The 19,376-nt window shown below is 43.5% G+C and overlaps 1 protein-coding gene across 1 annotated transcript; it reads left to right on the top strand.

Annotated features, from left to right (window-relative positions):
* The first annotated feature begins 4,211 nt into the window (after positions 1–4,211).
* wfikkn2a (info WAP, follistatin/kazal, immunoglobulin, kunitz and netrin domain containing 2a) lies at positions 4,212–8,696 on the top strand. The gene is made up of 3 exons (XM_030406447.1): positions 4,212–4,826; positions 5,343–5,659; positions 6,633–8,696. The coding sequence occupies exons 1-3, from the start codon at positions 4,608–4,610 to the stop codon at positions 7,831–7,833; spliced, it is 1,737 nt and encodes a 578-aa protein (XP_030262307.1). The 5' UTR covers positions 4,212–4,607; the 3' UTR covers positions 7,834–8,696.
* Positions 8,697–19,376: the final 10,680 nt, after the last annotated feature.

Below are 19,376 nucleotides of genomic sequence, written 5' to 3'. Positions count from 1 at the left end.
GGGGCTGAGGAATCAGCTTAGGGCCCTGCTGTGGCTGGACGTGTCTCTCCCCTTTGTTCCGGAGTGAGACATTCATAATAAGCTTAGTATGAACAGTCATAACACCTTCATTGTTTTGAACCCGCTCCGCCAGCTTCCCAGGCCTCAGCTGCGGGCAAAGAGAAGCCGTGGACCTGCGTGGTCGGGGACCCCTAAGAGCATTTCAGAAATGGAGGCAGAAGGCGACGTTACTCACAAGTACGTGCCCCGGGGGCCGATGTGCTTGGACTATGGCCCCTGGTACAATCTGTGCCCCTCTCTGACAGGCATAATGCAGAAAATCCAATATACAGATCTACTTATTACATGCATGACGCTGTAAAGCCACGGAGATTAACGGAGAAGTTGGATGTACCGGAGTTTACAGTACATCTCGACAAACTGTAGAGACTTGTGCCTTTTTTTTGCTGTTCATTTCGGAATATCTATGAAAATAAGTATTAAACCCAAAATGTAGCGATTTGTCCTGAAATAATCCGCCAATCGCCATAATAAACTGTTGGGATGGCACATGTCGCACACAACTAATGTTAAATTTGTACATTTCGTGATCACGGGGCATGTAGCTCAGCGGGTAGAACAGGTCGGCTTGTGATCGGAAGGTTGCTGGTCCAAATCCTGGCTCCCCCGGGCTGAGCTGAGCTGCATGTCGAAGTGTCCTTGAGCAAGATGCTGAACCCCAATTTGCTCCTGAGGGCCCTGCGATGAGCTGGTGACTTGTCCAGGGAGTACCCTGCCTTCGCCCGGAGACAGCTGGGATTGGCTCCAGCAACAAACCCCGCGACCCCTTGAAAAAGGGATTAATTGGTTACAGGCGATGACATGACATGATTTCGTGATCATCACGTCAACAATTCTACCATATATATCATGTTATATTCTGACTCAGATCAGGAGAGGCTGCAAGGTGAGGCCGCATTTAGGCAAGGCCACTGTTTGAGACCCCTTAAGACTTTTCGCTCGCGACTTTTGGTCAACCTGTCCCTCTCCTACACACCTGGCTCATGAAATAGATATGCAAGGAATTCCTAATGTTTAGAAATGTACAATGGCAACATTAATTCTGGCAATTTGGTTGAAACGTACTGTGAAGTACGATCAAATCCAGCATTTATAAGGGCCACACAGAGAAAGGCCCAACTAAGCCCCAATATTCCCACTAAGCCTAGAATCCATTCAGGAGGTTTTTTTTGCCTGGTCTGCATGTTCCGAACGTTATTATGCGGACTGTTTTTTTATTTATAGTTTCTTTTTATCTTATTTCTGCCTGCTTTTGTCAGCGGATGTTTGCATTTATAAAGGGTAGCATGATTACAGTGTAGAGAAACTGCATTGTCTGCGCAAAATCTGACATCTGGATCCATCAGCTTTATGTGGCGTTAACCTCAACATCTTCACATTGTGAGAAAATAAACATAATGGAGACATCAGTTGAGTTAACTTGTTTTGAACTGGGCTCGGGGAAGGTCAAAGTCAAGGTCTGTTTGCAGACAATACATGCGCTGAAGGCAGATAGGCTGTCGGAGCGCCCCGCGTGGGGTCCGCCGTGTGGCTTTATTCAATATGTGACATGCCCCTTAGCCCCGGTGTCGGCTATGCTGGGAATGCAGGGGTGAAGGTTAGGGGTGTAGGGCCTGAGGGGGTGAGCGGGTGAGCAGACACTGAAAACACAGCTTGACTGTGTTTGTGCGTTTGCAGGCAATTGAGAGAGTGCGTGTGTGTTTGTGTGTGTGTGTGTGTGTGTGTGGAGGAAAAAAGTATGATGATGTATCTCCATCCATTTTATTTAACTAATGTGGTGTAAATAAATAATCAGTATCTGTTTAACGTATTCACTACACTTTTACATTTTTTGCTTGTATGAGTTATGAGTCTTACCTGTGTGTGTGTGTGTGTGTGTGTGTGTGTGTGTGTGTGTGTGTGTGTGTGTGTGTGTTTTCAGAGGGCTCACAGACACTGGCCAGACTAAGACTGCAGGGTTTGGCCTGGAGAACGCTGGGCCTCTTTGGGCTCAGCAGGGACTCAGCTTGGGAAGCACAGACTCCGTACTCACACACACACACACACACACACACACACACACACACACACACACACAGCGAGGCTACTAAAATTGTTGAATTTTTAGTTCTTCAAAAGATAAAGGTTTTTTACCATCAGCAAAAACGGTTTTATTTGAGCTCAGTGGTGTTTCCTGGAATGATTATCAGGTTATGTTTGATCTGCAGCTGGATGCTTCATCACTATCATTGTTTTTTTTCTGTTCGTGTAATGACCGCCAGCCTAGATCTTTTTGCTTTGAAGACCCTTTTTTTCTGCAGCACTTCTTGGAACTGGCTTTTGGAGAAGAAACCCGTTTTTCGCAGCATGATATCCAACTGTCTGTACTACTTGGGACTTCTTACGTGTCAATATTGTGATAGCCTGAGCCCTGAACTTTATAGTATTGCCATTTGTTTTTGCTGTCTGTGTTAACACTAACCCTACCACACAATATTCCAACATCGACACTGCTTGAATATCATATATATTTGGAGTAATTAAAGAACAAAGTGGTGATTTTTGAAGTCATTATGATGCACCTGGTTGCACTAAAAAAAACACTGTTTAAAACGGAGTCAGCACACTGTGACATTTGCTTTTCAAACTTTTTCTGTGCACAATATCGAGCGTGTGCTCATTAATAGAACACCTCGGTATCACATTATCTTAAATAATAAACCATCAGTAGGTTGGGTATGGAAGCCCGTTCTGGAGTTATTTCTTTCTTGATGTGGTTTCGAGATGAGGTCCATTGTTTCATTATAATGAGACTGAAAGACTGCTTTATGGTTGTGATTTTTCTTGGTATCTTGTTATCTCTCGTAAACTAAAAGCCCATTCCTTGAAATAATGAATAGTGTCTTACAAGAAAATGATTTCTGTTTACTCAAGATTAAGGTACATTCATGGACGAGTTAAAAAATAAGTGTCTGGCTCAGTTAATCCCACCTTGATTTGGCCTGCAAGATTACTTTCTTGGCTGTCGAGGAGGATTCAAAACAAAACAGCACAGTTAAATGCACAGCGGTCGCCTGTGAAGATGCAGACGGGCGGATCTTTCGCTTAAATGACGGAGGGCTGATCTAAATGTTACCTCTAACAGAAAGACACGGTGCAGTTTCTGCCTTTGCCCTGTCTTGATGGAAGAACCAGACTGTTCTTCCATCAAGCCTCAATCAGTGACATTTTTCATCTTCAATCAGTTGCTACAGCAATTTGTCATGATGCAATATGTACATGAGTAATAAGAGAAACGTGATTATAGGTTGGTTATATCCTGACTTTGAAACAACACAGCTTATTGTCTCAAGATAATGAAATAACTTTGCAGACAAACTGCATTAAACAAAATAGTTGCAGGCGATATGTCAAAATGTGAAATACGGAGAGATAGTTGCATTTTTTTTTTTTTTATGTTGAATTTCACAACGGGCAGCTCAGAGGTGACTACTATGGCTCCAGAACATTTGTTATCACCTATCTAGAAAGTCATACAACAAGTGGAGAAGGAAGGAGAAGAGGATCCAGTGGAGTTAGAGGAGGAGAGATGCTTTACCTAATCTTCAACCAAAATGTAATGCCAATTTACACACAAGAAACCATCCTTTAATGACACAAAATGCAACCACTTCTACACAAGCACATTTAGTGAAGCCTGTACTACAGAGGAGCTGCAATAACTACGTTTGGTGCCCTCTGCTGGAGACATGTTGTTCAACTGACAGGAAACAGTGCATGTCGACGTTTATCCTGCAGTAATACTGTATTACTGTGTGCTGTGTTTAAATGCTTGTGTATAAAAAGATGTTTTTTTTGTTTTTTATTTAAATGAACATTCCCAAAGCCTCTTCTTATATGAAATGCTACAAGTTTAACTATTTGTTAAAAAAGTAAGATGAAGTCTGTCAACATAAAAAACTCCACTCCTTTTTTGGCATCTTTACATTTATTTATTTTTTAAATCGTTAACATCCAGCATTGTACAATAAACACTGTCCACCATAGTTGTTATTGTATGGTTAAATATCTCCTCATCGCACCGACTTTGCAAGTTAAGGGTTAAGGCAGCCGGCGCCTTACGCACAGGTGTCTCGCCAGTCCTCTGCGAAACAGCGCCTGCAAACTGCTGGCGAACTTTTTTTTTTTTTTTCCCCTCTTCTTCCTTTAATTAAGTTGATCATAACTGTAACTCAGCTGGGATTTGCCCTCCGACCAGACAGGCCACTGTAATTCATGTAGTTAGATCTTAAGTGGGTCTGCGCGCCGCAGCCCTAATCTCTCGCTGCTATTAAACGTGGAGCGACTGACCTGGAGAGCTCTCCGCGTCCACACCGGTCCGGCGCGCTCCTCGTTATCGCTCTTTTCACGCATCGTCCGATCCCGGCGGTTGGAAAAGAACCACGCGACAGTTTGAAGATAGTCTGAGGACTTTTTTAAAAACCTGTCGGTTTAAACTTGTTGGACTTTCACAGATTTCTTTTTGATTTTTTTTTTTTTTTTAGTGTCCGCTCTGTTGCGCGCCGGATATGTGGTGGATGCTGTTTCCCCGATGGATTTGGTTTCTTCTGGGACAATGTTACACCATTCTCCTCTACATGGACAGCTGCCGCGTGAGAGCAATGCCCATGCCCATGTCCGTGGCGAAGGTGGTGTACTCTCACGCAGGCTTGTGCCCGAACGACCTCAACCCCAACCTGTGGGTGGATGCTATGAGCACCTGCATGCGCGAGTGTGAATCCGACCAGGTGAGCTGTAGCCTGCAGCTGAAGGTGATGTAGACTGCAGCTTGTGCAAATGTGCAACGTGAGGACAGTGGGCCAGAAATGCACTTTAGAAAGAATTGAAGCGAAAAACTGTTGTGAAGCCATATCTTAAAGTCAGGCAGAATAATTTAGATTTTTAAATTTTTTAAAAGTTGTGATCTATCTATCTATCTATCTATCTATCTATCTATCTATCTATCTATCTATGTGATTGTGTCTGTTTCCCTTGCACTGTGCATGAGCTGCTGCTGTCTGGGGTGTTAGAAGAAAAATACAAAGCAGAAGTCCAGTTCAACAAAAATTATCTCAGTGGATTTTGTTAAATGTAGTTCCCTATAGTTTTCATTCATGCTGTCATTCATCCACACTGAAAACATGAAAGACTTCACCAAGAATCGACCTGCTCCGTCTGTTTTATGTTGTATTCGATGTGGTATATTAACTCTAAAGAGTACAACGACATTTGGTTCAAACGTCCTGTCTCTTTTCCAACTTTAGGACTGCGAGTCCTTCGAGAAGTGCTGCCCTAATGTCTGCGGTAACAAGAGCTGTGTGGCAGCACGCTACATCGACATAAAGGGCAGCAAGGGCCCCGTTGGAATGCCAAAGGGTGCCACCTGCGACAAGTTCATGTGCTCCCAGCAAGGGTCGGAGTGCGACATCTGGGACGGCCAGCCTGTTTGTAAGTGCCGGGACCGCTGTGAGAGAGAACCCCACTTCACCTGTGCGTCTGACGGCATGACCTATTATAACAAGTGCTACATGGATGCCGAGGCCTGTACCAAGGGTATCTCTATCACTGAGGTCACCTGCAGGTAACATGTTAAGTATTCTCTATCTCTACTATTTGTTTTTTTGGTGTTACGAGGTAAAGTTGGCTCGTTTTAGTACTCACAATTAAGACATTTTAAAACAAAGTTTAAATGGCTGAAGCATGGAACAATGAATGTAGTCTGTGTGTTACAGAAAAGGTTCAGTGTGTGGTGGTTTTGAGGCGGAAATGGAATATAATATCCCAAAAAAATGATTTCATTATATTTCGATTGTATTACCTAAAAGTACAGGCTGTTCTCACTCCCAGTGTGTCAAATACAGCTGCCTGGATGGTGTCAGTTTGCTTGTAAATATGACGCCGTAGTCGTAGTTTAGTATAAGTTGGGCGGTGGTCTGGTTGACTAGGTGGGTCATACACAGGGTTTTCTGTCATGAGAGCAGGGTTTGAGTCTTGTGCCTGACTAACTGAATTGTTTTTGAAGTTACGTTACCTAAGTACGGTCCGACTAAAGTTATTCAATTAGTGTAGTTAATGTAACTCAAAACATTAACTTTTCCTAAACCTAACCAAGTAGCTTTGGCGCCTAAACCTGACCAAACCACAGCTGTTTTCACAACTTTAGTAACAGTAAAATGTGAGTCTAACCAGATGTTGTACATGCATAATGACCGTGTTGAAGGGGAAGGTAGAGTGCGATAGTTTGAAGCCTGGGGCCACCGACAAAGTTGCTGCATTTAACGCATTGGGAGTGAGAATTTTTTGTAAAATAAAAATCATTGTGTGTTTGGCAGATGCGCTGCCATGTTTTGACAAAAAATAAAAACTGGCTCCAGAGAGGGCCTTTTGCATTTTTAGCATTCTATACTCGCTTACAAGGGTGTTCAGTATTCAGTTATTTGCAGTCGGCAACCTCTCCATCATATGCCCACAAACCTTCACACTGGACCTTTAAAGAAGAGTCTTAGACATTTCCTCGCTCTGATTAATTCATTTGTCATTTAACCTACTTACAGGTACCACCTGACCTGGCCAAACACCAGTCCAATACCCGCAGAGACCACCTTACATCCCACCACTGCCCTACAGACCACCCTCCCGGCCGACATCCAGATGCCCACCATACACAGCGGCCCCACCCAACAGGCTGTTTTCGTGGGTGAGACAGCCAGCTTCCTGTGTGAGGTGTCCGGGAAGCCACGTCCGGAAATCACCTGGGAGAAGCAACTGAAGGGCAAGGACAACACCATAATGAGACCCAACCACGTCCGAGGGAATGTTGTGGTCACCAACATCGGCCAGCTGGTCATATACAATGCGCAACTTCAGGATGCGGGCATCTACACATGCACAGCCAAAAATGTCGGGGGGAGTGTTTCATCACACTTTCCCTTGGTAGTGATCAGAAAAGAAGCAAAGGGTAAGAATGCAGAGGGGAACAACACCAACCTGCCATTTCCAGCGGAAGAGTGTCTTAAGAGTCCGGACACAGATGACTGTGGGGAGGAGAGCATGAGCTGGTACTATGAGCCAAAGAGGAACAATTGCTTCACCTTCACTTACAGTCAGTGCAATAAAAACCGTAACCATTTCGACACCTACGAAGCCTGCATGCTGTCATGTGGAGGAGAGCTGTCTGCTCCTTGCAGCCTACCGAGTCTCCAAGGGCCTTGCAAAGCCTATGAACCTCGCTGGGCTTACAGCAGCACCCTCAAGAAGTGCCAGTCCTTCGTGTACGGAGGCTGCGGCGGCAACGAGAACAACTTCGAGTCCAAAGAAGCATGCGACGAGATGTGCCCCTTTCCGAAGAACCACAACTGCAAGATATGTAAACCTCGAGGCAAGATGGTCACCAGCTTCTGCAAGAGTGACTTTGTGATCCTCGGGCGAGTGACCGAGCTGACGGAGGAGCAGGAGTCCGGCCACGCCTTGGTGACGGTGGAGGAGATCTTGAAGGACGAGAAGATGGGTCTGAGGTTCTTTGGCAAAGAGCCCTTGGAGGTGACTCTCCTGAACATGGACTGGAACTGCCCCTGCCCCAACATCACCACAGCCAACGGGCAGCTCATCATCATGGGGGACGTCAACAACGGGATGGCCGTCCTGCAGCCCGACAGCTTCGTGGGCTCCTCCAGCACTCGCAAAATCAGGAAGCTTCGTGAGATTGTCCACAAGAAAACCTGCGATTTCCTGAAAGACTTCTCTGCCGTCCAGTAGAGTCTTCCGATATCTCGCACTCACTCGAAGTCTGCTATGTTGTTTTCTGATTTATTCCAAGCTCCAGTGACCTCACCAGTCCAACCGACTGCCAGGGAACACAAACCCAGTAACTTGTCTGTTACATTTTGTTGCCTGTTTCAGATGTTTTCACTCCCTTACTTTGTTCCCTATTGCTCAGTAGATCTCAGAAAATCACTCCTCACTTTTTATTCTTGCCATGATTTCTTTCACAAATGCCGGGCCCAGACTTGTCCACAAAGCTCTAGACAGTTTTCATGGCCACATCTAGGCTAGACTGTCTGGAAAAAGGCAGCTAGAATAGCATTAGCAACAAGCATTTACACTGTACAAAGTATTTAATCTTTATTAAGTGTTTACTAAAATGGCTTTGTATATCTCCTCTCCAATGTGAACACACTAATATCATTTGGTTAGCAGTATGTTTTAATGTGATTGGTACGTTGTGCTTTATGTGCTTGTGGGTTTTCACAACGAAGACGTTACGTAACATCAGTCCGGAGCACATGAGCTCACTATAATGCAATTTGCAAGCCTCAGTGTATGTACCAGAATCAAATAAGCTCTTTGGATCCACATTTCTGTGGAATCTGTTTTGATAAGTCTTAATTTTACAATACAAAACATGTACGTGGACTTCTATACTCTGTATTTATTTATATATATATATATATATATATATATATATATATAAATATATATATATATATATAGGCAGAATGTCTCTCCGTGGATCTAATTACATGGTGAACAGACGTATTTTTTGTTATCTATTATATATTAGTTTTCATTCAAAATTTGATGGAACATGATGGCAGAATGAATAAAGATAATTGACCAAACACTGCTCCGTGTACTTGCTTCGTGATGTTGTTATGCACCCAACATGCTCCCAGCTTATTCAAAGGATCATGCGGCCGGTGCATGTGCTGTTCTGTAGTTGACATCCCTCCATCCATGTCCTCCTCCTTCCCTCTCCACTTGTATTACACACACACACACACACACACGTACACACAGGGCCCTCGTCTGAAGCAGGTCACATTCCAGCCCAGCTGTGGTGGCCTGCAGAGCTGTGTGTTGTGTTGTGTCTGGGTCTGGGGCCCTCGCATAGCACACACCCCACCGGCCATCCACTGGCCTTGGGCGGCCCCTTTCATGTGCAAGAGGCCGGGGTGAAGGGGAAGAGGAGGAGGAGGAGGAAGAGAGGGATGTTGGCTGAATCTCTCTCTCTTTCACTCACTCAGTTGGCCACATCTGTGTTAAAGGGGCATAATAGAAGAAAAAAAGAGAGGAACTGAAGGAGAGCAAAGAAGTCGAGTAGAAATAGAGGAATGTAACCCCCCCGAGCTGAGCTAAAGTTAATGCAAAGCTTGACACTAATTATCTTGATTAACCCCAAACTGTTCTGTAGAATCACCGTCTTCTCAGGCTTGTGACCGAGAGAAACAGACACTGGGAAAATGAAAAAACGAGTGAGTGTGCAGCAGGTGCAAACTTTTACAGAGCCAGGTGTTGAAGCTGCGGGAGACCTTAAGAACAAAGTTAGTCACCAGGACCAGCAGGGCATACAGGAAACAAAACATAAGGAGCCACTGAATGTTTTCCCCCTTCCCCCTCATATCCCCTTTTTCTAACTCCCTCTTCCTCAACCGCCTGCCCTCTCAGACCCGACAGAGCGCCGGCCCTGTGCGGAGACCTCTGACCCCTCTAATGAAAAAGAGGCCACCAAGGAAAAGGCCACTTTCATTAGAACTGTTGACAAGTGTTAAGTGACTGGCTGAGCTCCAGACTAGCTCCCTTGATGCCCTGCACATCACAGCCGGCTGCTGATTTCAGTATCAAGTTCACTTAGAGACCACCAGCCAGGCGGCCTGCCAGACAGACCATAATAATAAGCCAGACAGCCGCAGGCACAAAGGAGGGGTACAATGCCCTCAGTGACACACTATCAGTGAACTTGTTGGCGTTCAAAAGTGAGGGATCGACTTTCTTCCAAGATAACTTGCCACTAATTGCACTTGCACTGTCTTCCTCATAAAATGAACATCGCTTTCTACTAAATGTGAAAGCATAACTGATGATAAAGCATCAAAGCACAAATGTTGATGAACAATTTAGTTTAAAAGGCAGTTTTTTTTAAAGATAGTATCCTGAGGATTTAGTATTGCACTCTTTAAACACTGTTGGACCCACAATAACAGTTATAAAAGGATCAAAATGCAGCATAAGGAGCCACTAAAGTAGTTCAACGTCTGTTTTTCTTGAACACAGTAGTGTGATGTGTGAAATTGATGGGGATGCCCCTTTATTTTTGAATGGTATGTCAAAATTCAGCTTATTCGTTCTAAGATCTTAAAATAAATAAGTTTCGACCAGAAGACGGTGGGTCCACTGTGGCGAATCACTTCACAGACAATCTACTGTGTGTGCTGAGAAACCCTCAAATCATTTGAGATGTGAGACCTCATTTTGACGGCGCTCGGTCAAAAGGCACCGGCTTACATGTAGGAAGAGAAACATTTTGTTATATGAACCAAAGCGGAAAGAAGAGGAAAAAGAGAAAATGGGGAATGATGACGGAACGAAGACAGTTTGACCCACTTCACATGGAGGAGGTTCATCTTGGTGAGCGGATGTGTTCACACTGTGGGGTAAAGTATCACTCAGCTGAACTCATTTCAGGTTTGCCATCAGTAGGAATGTGACATTATAAAGTCTCTTCTCCTTCTGTCTTCTGTCCATCATCATCATCATCATCATCATTCCACGGCCTTGATCTCCTCTCCCCTCATCCCTTCATCCCTCTAGATTAACCCATGTTATTGAAACTTTATCACTGCTGTTTGTTTTTTTTATTCACTCAGTTGTCCACTGGGTGGCAGCACATCACTGTAAATTGGCTGAAACTGTTGCTGATCTCTTTCATATGAATTTGTTGTCAAGATTCGTAATGAGCGGTTGATATTTTTCTATATAGTGCATCAAAAATAAATCAGATATGTTTAAAATATTCATCTCGACAAGTCACTTTAACTCTAATTCAGTCATCAATTCTATTTTCATTTTACTCAGTGTGATTCCACTTGTCTCCGGAAAGTATTACATTTGGGACCTAAAAGTACAGAAATGATGATAAAGTTAGGGTGAAAATTCCAATGAAAAGCTTCCCTTTTACATGACGACCTTTTTGGAAATTTCCTCACTCTTACACACACGCACGCACACACACATGCACGCTCGTGCGCACACACACACACACACACACACAACTGTGTCACTTGCTCAATGAATGCCTCCACAAGCAGCCATCCAGATGGTCTGGTAGATTGTGCCCAGTACACTTGATGCGTGCTGGTACTTCATGAGTGCAGCTACACACACGTGTACACACACACACACACACACACACACACAGTGTCAATAGCAAGCTCTCTGGGGCACAGCTGGTCTGTGTGTTGGGTACGTTGAGAGGGTTAGACTCAAAAAATTAAATAAATAAAAAAATTGCCAGATGGGAAGGGATAGAGAAGAGGGACGGAAAGACAGATAGTCATAAATTACCAAGACAAAATGTGGAATACCAGCACACTGCATTCACACACTCGATAAATCCATGCGTGCACGTGCGCACGGGAGCACAACGGGTGCATGAGTGCAGCAGATCAATGTCGCTGGCACTAGGTGAGGACACGGTGCAAAAACAAAATTAAATATATAGGAAAGGAGAGACCATATGAAGGTGCAGGATGTTGAGGGGGGAGGGAGGAGAGGGGAATCAAAAAAGGTAAGGAGACATGAGGAAGGAGAAGAGGACGGAGGGGAGGGTATGAAAGGGGCTGGGATGAGTGAACGATGAAGGCAGAAAGGTCATGTAGCATAAGGAGGGTGTAAATTGTCCAGAACATAAAACTGCTGCTGTCGACTCCAGGGGATTCTTTCCCCCCCTTATTTTTCTGCTTTCTAAAAATAGCGCTTGCTCAGTGTAGGGGGAAACTAGGACACTGTTACCTCTCACATCTCTCTGTTGTATCCATACCTGCCCTATACATCTAGATAGATAGATAGATAGATAGATAGATAGATAGACAGATAGATAGATAGATAGATAGATAGATAGATAGATAGATAGATAGATAGATAGATAGATAGATAGGTAGATAGATAGATACTTCATGCACCACCACTAATGAATAAGAACCATGTTATTGAAGAGAAATAGCATCTCCTCCATTAGATTACAGCAATGCATGGTGCATCGAATAAACCCAAGCCCTCTAATTATCAGGTATAGAGGGGCAAGCGCACTAAATACCCCTTGAGGTTTAAACATGCTATTGTACATGCCACAACATGCAGTTAAACACAAATACAGCACGCTCACATGTAGGAATTCAAGCGGAAACCATCAGCGAGAACAGAGGGGATTTCTACACAGTCACTCGCCATGACTAAATCCGACGAAACGATGGCACGCACACTGTCGTACGTAAGACATTCAGAAGGAAACCGGAGGAGATTTATTCTTCAGGGAATTTTTTTTATCTTCAGATATTTATTTATTATTTATCATACATGGTGAGAGATCGACATGTGAATGGTGGGTGCAGGTCACAGTGAACATTACTGTAATACAGCTGGCTTAACATATGTTGGCTTGGCAGGACAGACCGCCTCTTTATGGAGTTCTGTGTCCTGATTGGATAAAGCTGGCAGGGATACCGGCTTTATGCATGAGCACGAAGAGGAGAGACATGGTTACAGACTGAACTCTCTACACATGCCATTCAGTGAACTGTTGGAGTATAGAGCTAGAGCTATAGAGTATAGAACACTTATTTAAATAATACAATAACACTTATGGCAGCTTCTATCTCACATAGCCACAATTAGATATATTATCTCATTGCTGGAAAAGTATTATAAAACAGAAGTCTTCCTTTCACTCGCTCCCAAAACAAACAACGCGCGGTGGCCAGGTCAAAATCCTTACGACACAAGGTGGTGGTGCTCATGGGATATGCAGTCCTCATTCGGGGAAAGACTACAGCTGTCATCCCCCAAAGTTAACAAAAAAGAAAAAAAAAGGAAGTTGTGGTGGCTTTAATGGATTCAAACCAGTGAAAACCTGCATGGAATAAAAAGCGGAGAGAAACCAAACTGCCATCATTTAATAAAAACGTGTTCCCCAGTCTGCAGACTTTGAACTACATTACCATTTATATGCGTGGCGTGTGCACAGTGAATCATAATATATGGATAAAGAACTAGCGACAGTGACGGGCTGCAAGTCATCATCCACAGTGACACGTGCACACACACATGCACACACCCTTAACACACAATGTTCGTTGTGAAATTTAGACGTGCTGTCGGTGTATCGCAGGCTGTCTCTTTAATGAGATGTCACACCAGCAGCCCGATTTTGATTCATGTCATACACACACTTGCTGATACACGCACAAATGTATTCTACACACACACACACACACACACACACCTTTGTCTGTTTACACTATTTGTGGAAATACTTTGAGAGGTGACGCAGACAAAAAAATCGCCGAATTGCGTTTGTTTAGCCTGTATGCGCAAAGGTAACTGGAAAATATGGGAAAAAATGATTTCACTTAATGCTTTTTTGTAAATGAGAGTGATGGAGAGACACAGAAGACAAAGATCCAAACAGAAATGACACAGCAAGAGAGAGAGAGAGGGAGAGGGCGGGGAGGGGCCGAAAAAAGAGACAGAGGAGGGAGGGGGTGGGGATGAAGGGATGCTTGGGACAAAATGTTCTAATCCCAAACCAACATCACAGAGAGTTACTCAGGGATTTCACATTGTTTCCGTTCTGGGAACGAGGGCCGGTGTCCTGGTGCGACCCGGCAGAACGGCGGCAGAGATGAGATGCTTTTTAGTGGAGCAGAACAGAGGAGCCCGTCTGCCGTAGGTGTGACTGCTCAGAATCGTCTGCAAATACATGTAAAAAAGAAAAAAAAAAGCGAAAATCCTGTGGGAGATGAAGGGAAGGACACAGGCGGTATTAGGGACACTTCTACGAGCGTTTTTAAAATGAAAGGGATGATGTTGTCAGACAGAGGACAGTATGAGAGAGACATGACCTTCTCACTTTTAATGCCTGCATGTTAGATTTGCTTGCAAATGAGCTCATAATGACCCTCTCAGTCATTAGCAGGCTTGTGATGTGTGTACACACACACACACACTACACCAATGCTAGTGCTTTTTTTCAGTAATGAGTGTAAGGGATAACAATTTGAAAGATCGTTATATATTGATACAGTTACTTTCGAGTAACACACCGTCACAATTCAGGGTTATACTTCAGTGTGTCTATGCGTGCAGTGGGAAGACTGGTCGGTGCATGCTAGCTTGGTCTGAGGAGGCATTTTGCTGCCACCAAAAGGGCAGAAATGTGCCACCCAATAACATAAAAGCTGTCTGATTGGCATGTTGTGTCATATTATCTGGCTTCCTAACCCATTGCAGATGCTACCTATATACAGGAATCACCTGGTTTTAGGCCAGAGTTGCATGTTGTGTGTCTTCACTGTGAGGATTGGACTTTTAGTCCAAATGCGGTAACAAACATGGATGCTGCAAGTAGTAAGCTAACTTTTCTACCTGTAAATAGACGTGGTAAAAATACGGTGACATGCCACACCACATTACACATGACATGCAATAAAAAATGGATGTACAATATGTAAAGTAAAACATTTCTAGCCATACATTTGTACTTTTCGACGCCATGTTTTGGCAAAACATTACGTCAAAATCAGCAGGCTGCGAGCCAACATTTTAGCCCTTTCTGAATTGGCCATTGGTGTGAGGTTTCCATTGTTGGAGACGTGTTTTTTTCCTGCTTATTCCAGCACCAGATGAACGCACCTTAAACGTGAATTTTTCCGACATCTTAGTTTAAAACATAAAAAAATTCACCAAACACCCAAACTCCGCCAGTAATCTAGCTAGCTGCAAGGCTAACTGAGCTAACTGGCCAACAGCAACAACAAACGTGGAAGAGTATACAATTAGCAACAGTTAGCAGTTACTGTGGTGATGTGCTGCCCCCATTTTGCACCTTTAAAGACAAAAGATGTGAGATGTGGGTATCTAGGTTTTTTGAAGTTATTTGCAAGGCGCCTTTAATGGATACAGGCTTCATTAAAGTGATCAAATGATGTGTAATGTTAATAATTACATCTGCCAATAAGTAATGGAACATTATTAATATAATGTGTAAGTGATTAGATTTACCTGATGAGTTAAAGGTTGTGGTAAGTCCCAGGGGCATCATGTAACCTGCAGTTCCGACTGTGGCCATTCCACCTCAGAGGCAGCCCAGCACCACTCTTGGACACACACACGCACACGTGTGAATATGTGCGTATGTGTGTGTGGTGTGTGAGTGCCTAGCATGACGCCGCATTTTGTCCAGTTGTTGTTGACAGAAATACAAAAATGATTACACACACACACACACACATATAGTATTCACTGCAGGGGAGCCCAAGATCTTGCTGTAATTAGGTCCTGTGGGACGGGTCTTCACTGACCCAGAATAAATGCACTTGACCTTACATCTGAGCTGTGTTATTAGTTCTGGTTCTGCAGATGTAGACTAGATGCTTTATACAGTCGACCATGTCAGAATTGATCACGTCTACTGTCTCAAGATTTCTTGAATATTTGGATGATTATACTTCTTAGTAATATTTTTAAGTTTTTGGATGCTCTTTCACCTATCTCAATGTGTGCACAACATGCAAGTGCTTATTATATCATTTCCATAATTTTTTTGCACTCAGGCGTTATAATGAAATAAAAATAATTGCCTTGTTATTACATAATTAATGATATGTTACTGGATCTTTGGCCCTTCTGGCCTGCTCTTTCTCTGGTTATACATGTGCATGTGTTTGAGTTCAGAATTTAAATAAGGTCTAAAAACACTTCACAATCAAACAAATATACACTATACACAGGTTCCTTCTGCTTGCAGCCATAAAGACTTCACTGCCCCCGTTGCTGTGGCACCTGAGGGGCCGGTGGATGCAAGTCGCTATGAGTGATGCTATGAAGCTCTGCAGACACTGGAGGGAGTGCTAGACTACCGTCTGTCATCACGAGCTGGAGACAGAGAAAGTTAGCTTGTACAGTTTGTTGGATGTTGGAGTTGTTGCAGTGAGCTCAGCTTCCTCTTATTGTTATTCATGGAGGGAAGCACAGACAGAGGCCGTTTCCACTCAGAAGCAATGGAACTGAATCTGCAAAACCTAAGGGGCATTCAAGATGGATTGATTTAGGGATTTATGAGCAACCAATTCCACATGGTCAAACCGATTTCACGCTTTGATACAAGAAGGTTAACACGCTGCTGATAAGAGGCTGAACCTTTTAATCTCCTATCTGCATTGTCTTTAGATTAAGGTAAATATAGCCCAAGACAATGAACAAGGAAATTAATGAACTCATGAACTAATATGTGCAGACGAAATGTATTCCGATGAAACAAGAAAAAAAAAGAGGTTTAAATTGCATAACATGATTATTCTAATTACCCCTGAAGAAGAATTACATGTAAAATCTAAACACAATTCAGCTTCGGCCTTGTTAAAAGTAGTCTGCTGCTGTACGGAGATCCTTTTGGTTTCTAGGCTAAAGGAGACAGGAAAGAATAAATGATTCATCTTTGGCTGAGGCGGCAAATCGAATCAGCGTTTATCAATGCGATTCTGAGACATCGTCACGTCTGGGGATGAGCAAGTACAGCATTATCTGTATCAAGCAACTGAATTATCTGCATTGAAAATAAAAATGGGTGGAACTAACATTTGTTAGTTGTTGGGTCATTCCATGTCGACTTACCCAAAATACAAAGCCTTTCCCAACAAGTGGACAGTTCACAGAAACAGCCTTACAAATGAGCTTCGGATCAATGTTTTCCATCATGAGAGAACTGTTGACTTGACCTTAATGTTTGCTTTTCTTGAGAAACCTGCCTGACTAAACTTTAGCCGGCTACCCAACAGCGATTTTCCTCAATCTCAAGTGCTGAAGTTGACACATTTACTGGGATGATACCCCTAAAAACGTACATCGTCTCTATTGGATGCTCATTTCAGCTGAGTAATCACCAGCTGGACGCTATTCGCTTCACTAAGTCAGGGGGAAAAAAACCACAAAAAAAAAACCTATTGGATTGATTATCTAAACAAACAAACAAACAAACTTTCCTCCACTGAAGCAAATCCATTCAATTTCTGCAGAAGCTCGATGAGGCCGGATGAAGGGGGGGGGGAGAGTTATCTTGGACCTAGTCTTGTTTATGTGTTTATGACCATCTTAGCATTCGTAGCATCTGAGTAATGTTGACAAATTACATAATAAGCCACACACCAAGGCCCCAAATTTAGCACGGGGGGTGTCATGGCGCAGCTGAGAAACAGTACGTCACACATGGACATGTAAACAATAAGATATGTAGTCAGATACACGATCTTTAAACAGTTTAACACTTCTCAACAAAGATCCTCCGAGGGGTTTCTCCTGCACTGGGCTACAGTTTACAGAGTACGTTGAGCTTTATATCAGTGTATATCATGAGGCTCAGGTGTCTGTGCTCATTTCAAAGAAAAGCATTACATAAGAGTTCAAGACTTGAAATGGAAGGAAATGCCTGCGCCCGTCACAGAACCAGAGACGAGCCGCAGTTGGACTATATTTGGATTTCAGCCAGGTTCCTTTCTCCTCAGTTTGCGCCGAGCATGAATATTAATCAATGCCTTTTATCATTTGTTATGGAAAAGGCTCCCTCTGTGTATGAATGACAGGAAAGCCATAAACCTGCTGTATTACCATATGAGTCGGAGACATTTCTCACAGAGAGAGAGAGAGGACTTGTTTGAACATAAAAGCCGGCGCGTGGAAGGGGAAGCTGGGCGGCACGGGTGAATAATTTGTCCTTTCAGATTTGCTGGGAAACGTGGTGATCACTAATCAACAGGTACACGCGAGATAAATGACGTTTTCCCACAGATGGGCCTTTGTGAGAGCCTGTAGGTGTGCGCACATGTGTGTGTTTACTTAACATATAATGTGTGTTGGCTGCTACGCAAATGCCCCTAAGCTGGCTCCAGCCGAAATCCTCACGTGCAGCTCACGTCTAATCAAAGCCTCTGTGTGTGTGTGTGTGTGTGTGTGTCGTGTCTGTGTGTGTGTGTGTGTGTGTGCGGCAGGTCCCGTGACGTCACGCCCTCATCCCGAGCAGCTTAGGCAGCGTGTCAGCGTGTATTAAACATCGAGACCACATGACACTTGACCCCTGACCTCGTTGTGTCCTCGCTGCAGTGAGAGGAGACACTATGTCAGAGTGAGCGAGCGAGCGTGAGAGTGCGTGTGTGTCTGTGTGTGTGTGTGTGTTGGATCAGCAGAGAGAGAGAAACTGAGACACTGAGCAAATCCTGACAAAGACAGTACAGAGAAGCCACACATAAAAATGCAGAGACGAACAGAGAGGGCTGATAAGGTTTGGGGAACAATTCACCAAGATCTTACAGCATTTATGAACGATGAGGACGGATTCATCCCTAAGATAGTTACTTCCCTATCACAGTTAGCTTTGCACATATTATTAAAGGTATTTAACTTTTTTTTTTTTTTTCGATGTAGCATTTCAATAATCACCTCAATGTCTTTGGCCCTATCCACGCGTACACGGGCATTTCTTTACACAAAGTGTTAGGCCGCATTGAAAAATACTGGTATTTTTGAACACAGTGACACAGACCCATGTTTATCAGTGTGCGTGGCATCATTGGCTAATGTGAACACGGACTACGTGTCACGATGTTGGAGTATTTGTGTTCATGGGTTGACAGACTGGACGTTATATTTAGAAAGACACAAGCAGACGTCGATAACGCAGTGACGGAAGTGAGACAGAAAAGGGCAGCTTACCATGTTTTGCTGGCGTGTTATTCAAGTGGTATCCAATCTGCTTCCTGTTTACAACCGCACACGCATGAGATACGTGTTCTCAGGTGTGTTTTATGGACAGATACTTCTGAAACGGTGCAAAACTATATTTATATCCCCAACCCCCATTTCCAAAACTAGGCCCGGGATTACTGTTATGGTGATAACAGCTAGCATTAATGTTAGCCTAGAGGCGTGAGGAGCTTAGCCAACATTAAGCCAATATTGCTTTCTTTCTACACTCAGTGCTAGTAGGAACTGTTGAAAATTAAAGTGACTGATGTACACTGTCTTGCAAAAGCTAGTATCTTGAAGATCCAACTTTCATCACTCATAAACTTGATGTTTTTCTTCGTTTTAATGGCCAACTAGGGTAAGCTAGCTGAATGGCTAACTTTACTTAGCAAAAACCAAACAGTGAATACTGTTTTCAACATGTTAAAAGGTGAAGCAACTAACTCAAGGATGAAAAAGCGCTGTGATCACCAAGGTTATAAGCATAGATCACATTACCGTACTGCAAT

Source organism: Sparus aurata, chromosome 23 (genome assembly GCF_900880675.1).
Source record: "Sparus aurata chromosome 23, fSpaAur1.1, whole genome shotgun sequence".
Lineage (NCBI taxonomy): Eukaryota > Metazoa > Chordata > Actinopteri > Spariformes > Sparidae > Sparus > Sparus aurata.
The sequence above is the reverse complement of the archived record's forward strand: the minus strand, read 5'-3'. Positions and strand labels throughout refer to the sequence as shown.

What these genes read in the sequence shown, in the direction of transcription:
- wfikkn2a (XM_030406447.1), top strand. Translation starts at nt 4,608, where the DNA reads ATGTGGTGGATGCTGTTTCCCCGATGGATTTGGTTTCTTCTGGGACAA. An exon ending in GCGAGTGTGAATCCGACCAG is followed by an intron (nt 4,827 to 5,342) that starts GTGAGCTGTAGC and finishes TTCCAACTTTAG; the next exon opens with GACTGCGAGTCCTTCGAGAA. An exon ending in ATCACTGAGGTCACCTGCAG is followed by an intron (nt 5,660 to 6,632) that starts GTAACATGTTAA and finishes ACCTACTTACAG; the next exon opens with GTACCACCTGACCTGGCCAA.